The 15,672-nt window shown below is 30.5% G+C and overlaps 1 protein-coding gene across 1 annotated transcript; it reads left to right on the plus strand.

Annotated features, from left to right (window-relative positions):
* Window positions 1–4,098: 4,098 nt before the first annotated feature.
* Window positions 4,099–8,276, plus strand: LOC139504382 (low-density lipoprotein receptor-related protein 8-like). Its single transcript, XM_071294458.1, has 4 exons — window positions 4,099–4,153; window positions 5,278–5,452; window positions 6,180–6,392; window positions 8,138–8,276. Exons 1-4 carry the CDS (start codon window positions 4,099–4,101, stop codon window positions 8,274–8,276), a joined length of 582 nt encoding a protein of 193 aa, XP_071150559.1.
* Window positions 8,277–15,672: the final 7,396 nt, after the last annotated feature.

A 15,672-nucleotide genomic window follows, 5' to 3' on the forward strand; every position in this document is an offset into this window, starting at 1 on the left:
ATTATTTTATGTTCTATTTCAAAAGGAAAAATATAAAAACAATTATCATCTTTCGAAACGAGATGGACAATTTGATTGTAGATATCCACATTGGACTTGTTTTTGTCCAACAGAACGAACTGTCAAACTCTGCAAAAAGACATAAACCCAACAGGATACATTAAATTGCCTCAACATGTTTTCCTGTTATTACTTAATATTGAATGATTGCTGAAGAAACAGCAACATTATTTTAAAATAATTTTGTTTGATCCGAATTGAGTTAAAACCTACAAGCTCCCGCATTAAAGACTTAAAGTATACTGCAATGACAACGGGCCACTGACTGTCATTTCATCTTCTTATTATTTTAGTGTCCCGTTTGCCAATACTATGAACTAGACATTTGTAATGGGAAGACTGAAATGTCATGCTGATGTAAATATTACATGGACGTAAACTAAAACAGAGCGCTATCTGTTTCTTATGGTGAACATTTAGTACAGGAGATGTTTTTTGATCTGATTGCGTGAGGTTGATAATTAAGCAACCCAAATATTCGTTAATTGTGTTCGAGGGAGCCATCATTTTCTCAATCTTTAGACTAAAACATAAACATTTTTGTCATTACAAAGTATACCTTCTTGTACGAATTACATGAAGTTCTACTTCGACCTAGCTACAGTATATGGTGTGCATGCGAAGAAGCATTTAATTTTAACTATTATAACAAGCTTCAAGTTATAACATTCATAAAAAGAGACAGATAGTAAAGCAAGAAGAGATTTATTTTTTGTTGATTGATATTCATTGAAAAATGTAATATAATATTATATTGTTTTATAATATATTAGATATGATAGACGTTGTCTTTGTTTTTGAAGATACCTGGTGTCAGGATCCCCTTGAAAATATCTACCTTGTGATCTAAAAAATCAATCCTGAATCACCTAAAAAGGACATATTAATCCGTAAGTTAGATGTCCGTTATACCAGATTGTAATCACATAAGCAACACGACGGGTGCCACATGTGGAGCAGGATCTGCTTACCCAACCGGAGCACATGAGATTAACCCTGGTTTTTGGTGGAGTTCGTGTTGTTTAGTCTTTGGTTTTCTATGTACTTTCATGTGTACTATTGTTTTCTGTTTGTCTTTTTCATTTTTAGCCATGGCGTTTGTTTTAGATTTGTGAGTTTGACTGTCCCTTTGGTATATTTCGTCCCTCTGTTTTATACCAGATTGTGAAAATAACAAATATGTAAATCATTATTAACCTTTAAATGTTAGTTTTTACTATTGTATTCAATGCTCTTTAATTCAGTTAATACAAGGCTAGCACCACTTTTAGTGGGAATTTATTGATATGTATTTTACATGTTTTTTTACACTATCAAATATATATATAAGGAAGAACAATGCATATATTTATTTTTATCGAATTGCATCTTCATATTGTACTATTTGAAAAAAGTTTCATTTGGAATTTCCGAGAGGAAATAAAAATAGTTACCTTTTAGGCGTAACACTATGTGAAAATGAATACGTTTATAGCTTTACATAGAGGTCATTTAGTTGTCAATGAAAGATATATCACATCATAAATTAAGCGTCATTTCTACATTTCATTAAATAAAATTAATATCATCATTTAAAGATAAACAAACGTGATAGCCTATGGTAATGTTCGCTTTATTATATGTCAAAACTCATCCGGAATTTCGGGGAGGAAATAAAAATTATTACCTTAAAGGCGTAACACTATGTGAAAATGAATACGTGTATAGCTTTACATAAGGGTCATTGAGTTGTCAATGAAAGATATATCACATAATAAATTAAGCGTCATTTCTACATTTCATTAAATAAAATTAATTTCATCATTTAAAGATAAACAAACGTGATAGCCTATGGTAATGATCGCTTTATTATATGTCAAAACTCATCCGGAATTTCGGGGAGGAAATAACAATTATTACCTTAAAGGCGTAACACTATGTGAAAATGAATACGTGTATAGCTTTACATAAGGGTTATTGAGTTGTCAATGAAAGATATATCACATAATAAATTAAGCGTCATTTCTACATTTCATTAAATAAAATTAATTTCATCATTTAAAGATAAACAAACGTGATAGCCTATGGTAATGTTCGCTTTATTATATGTCAAAACTCATCCGGAATATCGGAGAGGAAACAAAAAATATTACCTGAAAGGCGTAACACTATGTGAAAATGAAAACGTTGAACGCTTTACATAAGGGTCATTGAGTTGTCTATGAAAGATATATCACATCATAAATAAAGCGTCATTTCTATATTTCATTAAATAACATTAATATCATCATTTTAAGATAAACAAACGTGATAGCCTATGATAATGATCGCTTTATTATATGTCAAAACTCATCCGGAATATCGGAGAGGAAACAAAAACTATTACCTTAAAGGCGTAACACTATGTAAAAATGAATACGTTGATAGCTTTACATAAGGGTCATTGAGTTGTCGATGAAAGATATATCACATCTTAAATAAAGCGTCATTTCTATATTTCATTAAATAACATTAATATCATCATTTCAATATAAACAAAGTGATAGCCTATGCTGATGATCGCTTTATTTTATGTCAAAACTCATGTATCCGATATTATGAGCTTTACCTCATTACACTTATAGTTACCTCTACACGTAAATGTACCCTAAATAGCAATAATATACTACAATTAAGTGCACTGATGTGAACGTTCGTTTATAAATCTTCCCCAAAAAATCTGAATAAATTATGTGTTTGCTTTCATTTATTAATTAATGGACTTTTGAATACTAAAAATTAAGATTAAACCACGATATTATGTTTTAAATAAAAAAAAGAAAACCTGTAAAAAAGGATTTATATGGTACATTTAAAATGAATGCACATTGACTACTAATGGATACATACTAAGCAACCAAAGGATATATAAACAATGTGTAAACATATCATGTTTCCAATTTGAATGTCAAATATGAAGTAAAATTTCTTATTTATCATGTTTATGTTTTTTTTCCGTCACACTAACTTTATTGAGATCAAATTTGTATAAATTATACCGAATCACAATAAAATGACATTTTTAACTTGATATCAAGTTTTAAAAAAAATATATTTTTGATTTACAAATACAAAAGGACAATTGAAGGTTTAGTTCAGCGTATGATATCCGAGTATCGTTTGTGTAGTAGGCATTTCTTTTGTAGTTGACAAATTTGGTCATTAAGCATCCAGTATTAGTTACAAACATAGTAACATACACTTAGTAAGAAATAACACCTGCTCAATTGGATTGAAAGTAACTGTAGTTATGAAATTATAATTATATGAAGATACAACAGGTTATGCTTGAATACCATTATATCAAAATATGAATTGTCTTTTGTTTGGATTTATGATTTACGTGAACTTTATTGACAAAGGTAAGAATTTACAACATTCATATTTATTTTCATCTTAGTGGGAAACGCACTACACCAAACAGATATCTTTATTTCGCTTATAAAGATATGCTAACCAAATTATGACATTGTGACTTAGTGTATTTTGTGACAAATACATTACGAGGTAACTTTTCTAACAGTACGGTTTGATTTCTATTAACTGCTAAAGTAAAGCGTGTGACTAGGATCTTTGATATGTTTTCCATGATAAAGCTGGATTAGTTCAGGAAACAGCCACAGAGCCAGGTTTAACCACCATTTTATCTTAAAATATCCTGTACCAATTCAGGTATTTGGCAGTTATTATCTAACAGCTTATTTTTGTGTATGTTTCATTGCCATCAGTGTTTTGGTTGCACCTCGGTAAAATGTTCTTTTGTTGGTTTGATATGTTTCCCTCCGTTTTAGTTTGTAATCCGGATTATTTTTTCTCTAATTCAAAGTATGACTTTTGAAAAGTGGTATACTACTGTTACCTTTATTTGCTAATACTATAGTCAAATATGTTATCTTGCACTGTAGCGTGTGTACGACAATTGGTTGCATTTAATCTTATCGTATTTTCAGAAATCATTTGTATACACAAAGTATTTACTGTTTTAAAACATTATCTGTGTGTCGCTATTTGTTCAAAAATATGAGTAACATTAATGAAATTATGCATGGAATTGATGAAGAGAAAGAACTTAACGGTAGGTAAAAAAAATCGTATACTATAAGCAAAATGAGGATGTTAAATTTGATGGATGCCTTTTTTTGTGCTTCATCGTTACATTTGTTGTTTTTATAGTGATTAAGATGATAACACAATGTTGACTACTGTACCCCTATTTTTGACATTTTAACTTATTGTGTCTGGGTTTTTTTGTTCACGCATCGTTGACAATGTAATGGAATTTGATGCGACTGTCATACAAGTGAGATGTTTAGCTAACTATAAATCCAGGTTAAATCCAACATTTTCTACATAAGAAAATGTCTGTACCAAGTCAGGAATATGACAGTTGTTATCCATTCGTTTGATGTGTTTGAACTTTTGATTGTGCCATTTGATTTGGGACTTCCCTCTTTGAATTTTCCTCGGAGTTCAGTATTTTTGTGTTTATACTTTTTATTGTCAACACGTAATCAAAGGAGTATGTTTTTATATACGACAGCTTTCATTGTAACTAAAAAAAACTAATAAAGTGATAACTACGGTGATTTGAACCTACATCAGGACTTAAATCACTCATCTCTATTGTTTAAATGCACCATAAATTTTTACAATACACATTGATTAATTGGGACTAATGTTGTAATTTTATCCTCGAGCTTTACTGACAACACATTATTTTTAGATACGCACAGGTAATCTACTTTGAGACTCATAATGCACAAATGATATAAAATGCAAATATGATAAGAGAGGAGGAAATGGAAACATAAGATTTTGGAATATACTCTAACATTTAGTTCTTCGAAAAAAGGTTACATTCTTCCTGGTAATATTTAGACTGATATAGTCTAGTGATCAACAATGCAAAAAAAAGGTAGTTTAATATCGCCTAACACAACAAACAGACAATGATTTTGTATGACTTAATATAAAATATGAGTGATACTTCTCGTAAGCGGGAAATGAGATGTGAAAGATAACAAAAGGACATATCAAGCTGAAAACAAACCGACTACATTCAAAACTACAGACTGGGAATTACGAATCATTCCAAAAGCTGGGGTAGAGGGTTGAATCCATTGTGTTAGTAACAAAAATATCAAAATCAAAATCAAAATTTCATTAATCTGTACATTGAAAACATTTTTTTTATTCCAGGTCATCAACACAAACTTATCTTTTCAATTTATGGGAACATTAAAGAAACCGACTTAATAACTGGAGAAGTAGCTGATTTGTTAACGAATCTACAAAGTGTTATACATTCTATAGATTATGACTATCAATATGAATATGTTTATTTTACAAGATTTGAACGTAATGATATATTGAGGTATTTTTTCACATAAGTTATATTATCCCTCATTTGATCCTACTAATACATACACAATAAGACAGGAATCCCTTTTGTGTAAACCTTCGTCAAAATCCAATTTAAAAACAAGTGACGCAGTAATAAAACTTGGACAACTATAAACCATTGACACTAAAACAGAAATTGTATACAATATTAACGATATCCACGGAATCCTTGGCTCCTGTATAGGATCAGACACAATGTGACAAGCAGAATTTAGATGACGCAAAACGTTCATCTAACCTAGTATAGCATTGCAACAATATAGTGATACAACAATGAAGGGATGTTACAATATCACATTAGAACAAACTATCAAAATCAGTTGGAAAAGGATTTTATTTATCAAATCGATACAAACAAACAAAAACAGACTGGACTTGGGAGGCGTTTTATTCACCCCATCAACAAGAAAGATACGAAGTTCAGATCAAAGATAAATCGAAAATCACAATGTTTGAAAGAGAGTTCACTGCCTATAATAACTTATAAAGGTGGTATATATGGAAAAAGGCTGTGCGAAACCCTCATAGGTAGTCATTGTTGTTACCTACTCCTTCTTCGTCGTCATATCTGGTGATTTCATACACGAAGTCATGTATGTAGTGACTATGTTATGAAATTTTAGTTATAAACAATAGGTTGTTTAAAGATATATTACTATAAAGGTAATGAAATATCTATTTGTTTTTTTTCCTTTTAGATTTCGGTATCCTTCAGAACAACAATACATTTCAGAAACTGTAACAATTGCAGATAAACCGGTTGGTGTTGCGGTTGATTCATTTAACAGTGACGTGTATCTGACTGAATATGGCACAGGGAAGCTTTATAGATGTGCTTCAGATGGTTCAAATAAAAAACTTATACTGCAAGATGATCCACTTTATGCTCTCACATTAGATACTTCTAACAGGTTCGTAGTAAATAAAAAATAAATGACTTTTCACTATGAACTGGTAAATAGCGAGATTATTTTCTGTTATTTTGATATTACGATTAAACAGTACACTATACCCTGTGTCTATTGTTTACGAAATAAACAATATTGGTTAAGGGCATACAATACAGTTTTGATCCCATATTGAAGGCTTGCTGACAATTTGCATATAGGCTATATATTTGCCTGATTAAATCATATATGTAATACAAATATACTTTGATGTACTACTTTTTGAGTAAAATTAGGTCCACATTTTATATATTTGCTCAAAATTTAAATAAGTGGAAATATTTTTCCTTTCGACAGAAATACATATTTATTTGTTTTAAAAGAAAAACACAAGCTGATTTTGCTGTAAGTGTATCGTATGCCCTTTAAATTGTAAAAATAATATATATTCATATGTTAAACTGTTCCCTCCTCATTGAAATATTCAACTCTTCTCAACCAGGTAAGACCCTTATGTACAAGTTGATATAGTCTAAGTCATGTTAATGTTCACCTAAAAGTCGTGTTCTGCAACTGGCATGCGAGTTGAAGATAAAACTAGTTATCGGTCGTCCCTCTGTCTATATCACTCTGTTCAGCTCTTAATAGTATTCCGTATCATGTCTTTGTGACGTCAAATACGTTGACCCGGCCTTAATAACTTTGACCCGGACATATCAGCGACGTCATAATGTTTGAACCGACGTTAATAACTTTGACCCGAACTTATCAAGTCATCTGTTTGTGCTGGCGAAACAAAGAAAACACTTCCGAAACACGCAAATATAGCCCGATAAATCGATTATCAGATTATCTGCATATTGATATTGTAAAATATCAGCTGCTTGACATTATATGAAGGCTTTTTGATCTCGTTCGCTACGCTCACTCGACAAAAAGCTTCATATTATGTTTCGCAGCTGATATTTCACGATATCAACATGCAGATAACCGGATAATTGGTACTTATTGTGTTTTCTGAAAATACGGGTATCAAAGCAAGAATTTCAGAATTTTTTCCGATCGTATGTCAAATTTCTTATGTTTGCATTTACTTTAAAGATGTGGTATGAGTGCTAATATGGCGATTCTCCATCCAAATCAAAATTTATAAAAGTATACTATTATATGTCACAGTTCGGTCTTCAACGCACGGCCTAGGCTGACAACGAGCACCAAGCTTAAAAGGGCCTTCTAAAAGAATATAGTGTTACACCATTCAAATGGGAATATAAGTTATGTTTTGTTAAACTTTTCCCTATGCATGCTATACTTAGGGTGTACAATTTCACTTGAGTAAAATTGTTTGTACAGCATAACAAACGAAACATATAAATCTACTTTAAGGTAATAAGAAAACACGCCATGATCTTTTTTTTATCAACCTTAAACAACTCAAAGAGTATCATTTGTTTGCCACTAGTGGTGAAGGATAGTACTCATCACTAAATAATGTAATGTTTTATAATTATCATTCATTGTCTGTGAAACTTTAAAACATTTCGAGTTCTTATGATCTTCTACCAAAGGAATTGATTACCGTAGCTGTAGTTGCAAAAAACAATCGGAGTTTTGGATCCTAATTCTTCAGCAATGTTGAAATTTATTTCGCCTTAATTTTCCTTATCGAGTCTTTTTTAGTCTTTCATACAATATTTTAATCTTAGTATGTATGATGAGTTTATTGTTTATGTAAGTTTTCAAATCTTTGCATTTCTTTCTTTAAAAAGATGGATGTATTATAGTACTTATACAACTAGTGGTAAGATAAGAAAATCGAGACTAAATGGAACTGAGAAACAGACAATCGTCAATAGTTCACACAGAATATATGGTTTGAGTATAGGTGAGTTATCTAGGAAATCATGATTTTCAATGGAAGGTACAGTTGGGTGCAGACCAAGCATTACATAAAGTAAACGCAAGTTAACGCCGCGTGCACATATTTCGTTAGTTAACTTCAAATCTCCCGTTTACTAGTAAACGCACGTTTACTATAATTACGTTAACGTGGTCGAAATGGAAATTTCTAATGTCTACCCTAGTAAACGGGCGTTTACTATGTGTCCGTTTAGTCAATAGTAAACGGGCGTTTACTTCAGAATTCTTCAAATTTATTTTTACGTGCACTTAAAAGTAAACGGGCGTTTACTACAGATTTTACAAGTGTATTTTTACGTGCACTTGAAAGTAAACGCACGTTTACTTTTCGCGTTAACTGATTGGGTAAATTTAGAAATAAACTTCAAGTTCATTTGCACATTTTTTTTTATAAAAACGACCCTTAGTCTTAATATTTTACGTATATAATAAAGTATGTGTTTCAAACCAGAACAATTCAAAAACTTTTTTAATTCAAAATATTAAATTACACAAAATCACTTTCATTAAGTCCATTAACTTTACTGATTTGCAGATTTTCTATATTTTTTTTTCAAAAGTTACAGGTGCAAATATCGATACGGAAAGAAAGGTTATCTGAGACATAGGGAGAATATTTTTACATGATGGGATGTAAACATCATGGTTTACGTTGTTTCGTTCGCCATTTATAATTTGTCTCTTCGAATTCCTAACTATAACTCGGTGCATTTAATACATTATTTTTAATCGAAATTCACCTTGTTTGCCTTGGATTAACATGATAAGATTCTGTAATGACAAATGATAAAAAAACGTAAATTGTACAGTGTATTGAAAGGGATATCAATAAAGTGTAACATAAGTATGTACATTTGTACCATCTCGTCAATTTAAATATTCAAATATTGCTATCTTTACATGGATATATAACTAATTTACTATGCAGCTATATATAGTGCTAATATGGTCTGTTTTGGTTATAATTCGATTAGTCTGATGTTAGAAAACTACTAAAATTTGTTTCAATATTCAATATTTTGAATAAAAAAAGGACGTGCTGGCACTCTTAATTGATGCGAACAAAATTTTTTAGTCATACTATTCAAATATTGCTACCTTTTTCATTATACAATCAATCCTTACATGAAAATATAACCCATTTACTATGCGGCTGTATAGATTTACATGATAAAATGCTGATATGGTCAGTTTTTGTTGTTGCGGACAAATAATTTTATTATATGAGTCAGTCTGAGGTATGAAAACTACTGAATTTTGTTTACGATTCAATATTTTGAATAAAAAAAGTACATGCTGGCACTCTAAATTGATGCGAACAACACTTTTTAGTCATAATATTCAAATATTGCTACCTATTTTATTATACAATCAATCCTTACATGAAAATATAACTCATTTACTATGAGGCTATATATATTTACATAATAAAATGCTTATATGGTCAGTTTTGGTTGTTGCGGACAAATAATTTTATTATATCAGTCAGTCTGAGGTATGAAAACTACTGAATTTTGTTTACAATTCAATATTTTGAAGAAAAAAAAGACATGCTGGCACTCTAAATTGATGCGAACAAAATTTTTTAGTCATAATATTCAAATATTGCTACCTATTTTATTATACAGTCAATCCTTACATGAAAATATTACTCATTTACTATGAGGCTATATAGATTTACATAATAAAATGCTTATATGGTCAGTTTTGGTTGTTGCGGACAAATAATTTTTTTATATGAGTCAGTCTTAGATATGCAAACTATTAAATTTTGTTTACGATTCAATATTTTGAATAAAAAAAGGACATGCTGGCTCTCTTAATTGATGCGAACAAATTTTTTTAGTCATAATATTCAAATATTGCTACTTATTTTATTATACAATCAATCCTTACATGAAAATATAACTCATTTACTATGCGGCTGTATAGATTTTCATAATAAAATGCTGATATGGTCAGTTTTGGTTGTAGCGGACAAATAATTTTATTATATTAGTCAGTCTGCATGAGGTATGAAAACTACTGAATTTTGTTTACAATTCAATATTTTGAAGAAAAAAAAGACATGCTGGCACTCTAAATTGATGCGAAGAAATTTTTTAGTCATAATATTCAAATATTGCTACCTATTTTATTATACAATCAATCCTTACACGAAAATATAACTCATTTACTATGAGGCTGTATAGATTTACATGATAAAATGCTTATATGGTCAGTTTTGGTTGTTGCGGACAAATAATTTTATTATATGAGTCAGTCTAAATGCGCATCTGGTGCAAGAAAATTGGTACCGTTTATTTTATTACTACCACTGGGTCGATGCCTCTGCTGGTGGACTATTAGTCCCCGAGGGTATCACCACCCCAGTAGCCAGTACTTCGGTACTGGCATGAAAATACGGATTTTGTGTGTTATTAAAATTTACTGTTACAAAATGATAGAAATTATTATAAATTAAGGAATGTATCTCCCTCATGCAAAGCTCTGATTCCTTTCACGGATTTGGCTATACTTTTTGGACCTTTTGGATTATAGCTCTTCATCTTTTATTTAAGCTTTGGATTTCAAATATTTTGGCCACGAGCATCACTGAAGAGACATGTATTGTCGAAATGCGCATCTGGTGCAAGAAAATTGGTACCGTTTATTTTATTTATATGAAAACTATTGAATTTTGTTTACGATTCAATATTTTGAATAAAAAAAGGACATGCTGGCACTCTTAATTGATGCGAACAAATTTTTTTAGTCATAATATTCAAATATTGCTACCTATTTTATTGTACAATCAATCCTTACATGAAAATATAACTCATTTACTATGCGGCTATATAGATTTACATAATAAAATGCTTATATGGTCAGTTTTGGTTGTTGCGGACAAATAATTTTATTATATCAGTCAGTCTGAGGTATGAAAACTACTGAATTTTGTTTATGATTTAATATTTTGAATAAAAAAAGGACATGCTGGCACTCTAAATTGATGCGAACAAAATTTTTCAGTCATAATAATCAAATATTGCTACCTATTTTATTATACAATCAATCCTTACATGAAAATATAACTCATTTACTATGAGGCTGTATAGATTTACATGATAAAATGCTTATATGGTCAGTTTTGGTTGTTGCGGACAAATAATTTTATTATATGAGTCAGTCTAAGATATGAAAACTATTGAATTTTGTTTACGATTCAATATTTTGAATAAAAAAGGACATGCTGGCACTCTTAATTGGTGCAAACAAAATTTTTATGTCATAATATTCAAATATTGCTTCCTTTTTTATTAAACAATCAATCTTTATATCAAAATATAGCTCATTTACTATGCGGGCTATATAGATTTACATAATAAATTGCTTATATGGTCAGTTTTGGTTGTTGCGAACAAATAATTATATATTACGAGTTAGTCTGATGTATGAAAACTACTGAATTTTGTTTACTATTCAATATTTTAAATAAAAGGAGGTCATGGCCGTCAGGCTGGTAAAAATATTTCTGTCAATTGTATTATATGGTCAATTATGGCATAAAAGTATAACTGAATTACTACTATATAGAATAAGATAGTTGTTAAACAGTTAAAGGGTAAATATTGTCAGTTTTGGTTAATTTTACGAGTCAGTCTGTCTAAGATGAGAAAACTGTTTGATTTTGGTGAGGATTAAATTACATTTATTTGAATAAACATACTTAAACTATTATTTGCGAAGAACAAGAAATTTACTATAATTATTGTTCAATTAAATACAAATGTGTGATAACATTTTTAAATAACTGTAATCGTCAATATGTCAAGCGGAAATGACCAGTTGGTCAATTAATTTTGATGTTCCTTATCATTTCATATTGTATGTCAATGTATCCAGGTTACGGTGATAATCTGCGTTAACGGGCGTTTACTACAAACAGTAAACGGGCGTTTACTTATTACGAAAATAGAAGACGCGCATTTTTCCACGTTAACGCGGAGGTAAACGGGAAAGTAAACGCCCGTTTACTCTTTACAAAATTAGAAGACGCGCCGTTTTTACGTTAACGCGGAGGTAAACGCGAAAGTAAACGCCCGTTTACTTTTAATGTCTACTGCAATTTCGGAGTTAACGCACAGTTAACGCGGCGTTTACGTGAAGTGCACGCGAGTAAACGCCGCGTTAACTTTTTAGGCCCGTCTACATGTAATGCTTGGTCTGCACCCAACTGTATACATGGTATAACTATTGTTCATCTCTATTATTTATTCTCAGCAATCTGAAATCAAAATTGTTTAAATTATTTATATCTTTTCTTGAAGTTTTGTTGATGGATATATGTCTCCTACACACAATGCATTTTTCGCATAGGTCTCAATTAGAGAAGTGCTTTCTGCAAAGTGATATTTTTGGTATATTTCAATACATAAAGTCGAAGAACAAGCTCGATTGATACGTCTGCAATATTCAAATAGGCAAATAGCAAGTAATACAGTGGGAATAAATGAGTCAATTATCTGCAATAAAACAACTTAATTCAATAATAGCAAACTTTCAACAGATGAAATAATAACTATTTTTTACGTAAGATGCCATAAGAGGTCGACTTTTTTGGATGGAATACAGCAGTGGCGATTTAAAATCTTCAAATTTCAATGGAGAGAATGAAAAGTTGTCAGCACAAATGCAGCCTCTACAAACATAGGTATTCATGTCTATGGAAGCAACGTATACTGTGCAACTGGTACCACCATTATAAATGTCACAACAACATCTACATTGATAAGGAATATAATATACTCAGATCCAGAAAGAATTTTTAGTGTAATTGTATATAAGGAAGCATGTGAGTACATCAATAATAACGTATTCACAGGAAATTATATGAGCGATTGCTATTATATTGTATTCAAAGATATAAAATAAAAGGTTTTAAAAAATGAATAACAAAAATACTTAACTTTAAGGAAAATTTAAACGAATAGTCCTTCAATAAATATCTAAATTGTAAGCTCACACACATCAAACGAATAAAACACACATGGGAAACACCTGTCGTACTCCGTCCTTGGTACTGACATTTTTTTTTAAAGAACATGGTAGAGTAAACTTGTTTTGGATTGTCTAGCTCAACCTCTATATAATTCCACAATATTGACAATAATGTTTGAGCAAAATAAAAAGGCATAACTAATCAAAATTAGCAAAACGTGTGATAATAAGTGTGTAATAAAAATTAGCTTAGAGTTATCAATAAGTTGTAATACATTTTATTGAATAATTTATAGTGTGAGCAATGTATCAAATGCAATATACAAACATTAAAAAGTCATTCAATGGTTTGCTAGAAAATAATTATAATGTCTGAATTTCATGATTTTGTAATATATCGTATAAGTCAGTGTATTTTGTAATTTTCATTTGCTTGTGCATGTTTATTTATCTTGCCAAGAGTAACAATTCAAGTTTATAACTTACAACTTCTTAATGCATACTTTAATTTTATTTTACAATTTGCTTATCTCTGATATGAATGCCTGGACTTAAAACACTAAGCTGATATCATATTAAATGCTTTTGCAATATTTGTTTCTTTAGTTAGTTTGCTTTTATATAACCTATTGGCAGTTGAAAGCACACCAGAATTGACTACTGTTCAGTTCAATACTTAGTGTATAAAACAAAATTGCCGGTGGACATGTAATAATTCCGGATTCATATTCTTTTTTTATATAATTATTGTTAAATTTTGAATATTTGTTTTTCTTCCGATCATATATGAACTCATTCAGAATTGAATATGCATCAGATTTTTTTTGAGCCTTCTCTTACAAGGTTGTATTGTTATTTCAGAATCTTTAAATGTAATTGATGTTTCTATAATTTAAGAATAAAATGAGCCACACACTTCTATGTTTTTACTGATAGTAAGATAAAAGTGACATCTAGTTCATTACCGAAAACGCTAGGATAATGCACATGTCTATCTTATATGTAAGTATTAATAGATATATATATATATATATGACCTCGAATGGCTTTCCATTGAAATGTAGCACTGACATCGTCGAAGCGTACAGGTCCAACTTAAGCTAAGTAACTGTTATATTTGAATTCACGCCTCCTTCTTTTTCAACCAGAGCACAATTGTATATATAGTTTTATTTTAAACAACAATTTTCCCGAAAAAATAATATGATTTTAATTGAAAGATTATACACACTATACCATAAAGTTATTGTTCATGGAGAAATATTTGATAGCCGTGAATACAAAATAAAAAGATATGGAATCATTTTCAAGAGGCAAAATTGCACACAATACATAGAAAATATATAAAAATATCAATATTTATTTCTGATCTTATTCTTGACAGTTAATGTACTTCAACATGGTCAAGACGGTCCTTTGTGTCGACTTGCGTGGAACTATTGATAAATAAACCACAATTCACCTTCCTGTTCCCCACCCGCCTTGTGCAATGCTTGTGTAGGACGTTTCTCCAGTCGATACACCTGGGTTCTCCAGTCGATACACCATAGATACAAAACAAAATGCAATAGTTTTGAAATATATCGATTGATGCTAGTAGGACGAAACAAAACTTGCCAATTAAATGTTTAGTAGAAAACCTCTGACAATAACTTTTGTTTCATTCAACAATTATCACGGTTGACAATTGGGTACGGTCGACGTGCTGCTTTGTCAACTTAGCAAAGTATCGATGTCGAGTAGTAGCAAGAGTACTGGTTTGTTTACCTTTCTTTAAACACGAACACACAAAAATAACGGTAAAGTATGTAGTTCTATCATTATAAGATTTCATTTAACATGTTGTCATTTCAGTAAAAAATATAGTAAAAACAAATGAAAGTTTTCTCCGGCGATGACGATTGACACATATAAAACTATTTACGGAGTGTCTTCGTTGATTTTGAGCGTCTTACGCCACACTTAAGTGTAAGTAGTATCACTTTTTATTGAAAGTTAAAGCTAAAATGGTTCGTTTGATTCTTATTTTAATTAGGAAACACATAACAGCTTTATAAAATGTTGCCTATTGGAATATGGAATGTCAGTCTTTTAATATCATGGATTACGTTCACGATATGCATTGTATGTATTAAAGTATTATACAGAGAATCCATAACCTCAAAAAAGTATAATGAGAAATGACACTTTTATCCATGGGCGAAGAAAAACCTATACTCAATATGAATATTATTGTATTGTTTTTATGCTTACTAAATAGAATCAAAATTATCGTTTCTGATAAAATTGAGAATGGAAATGGGAAATGTGTCAAAGAGACAACAACCCGACCAAATAAAAAAAACAACAGCAGAAGGTCACCAACAGGTCTTCAATGTAGCGAGAAATTCCCGCACCCGGAGGC

Source organism: Mytilus edulis, chromosome 14, assembly GCF_963676685.1.
Source record: "Mytilus edulis chromosome 14, xbMytEdul2.2, whole genome shotgun sequence".
Taxonomy (NCBI): Eukaryota; Metazoa; Mollusca; class Bivalvia; order Mytilida; family Mytilidae; genus Mytilus; species Mytilus edulis.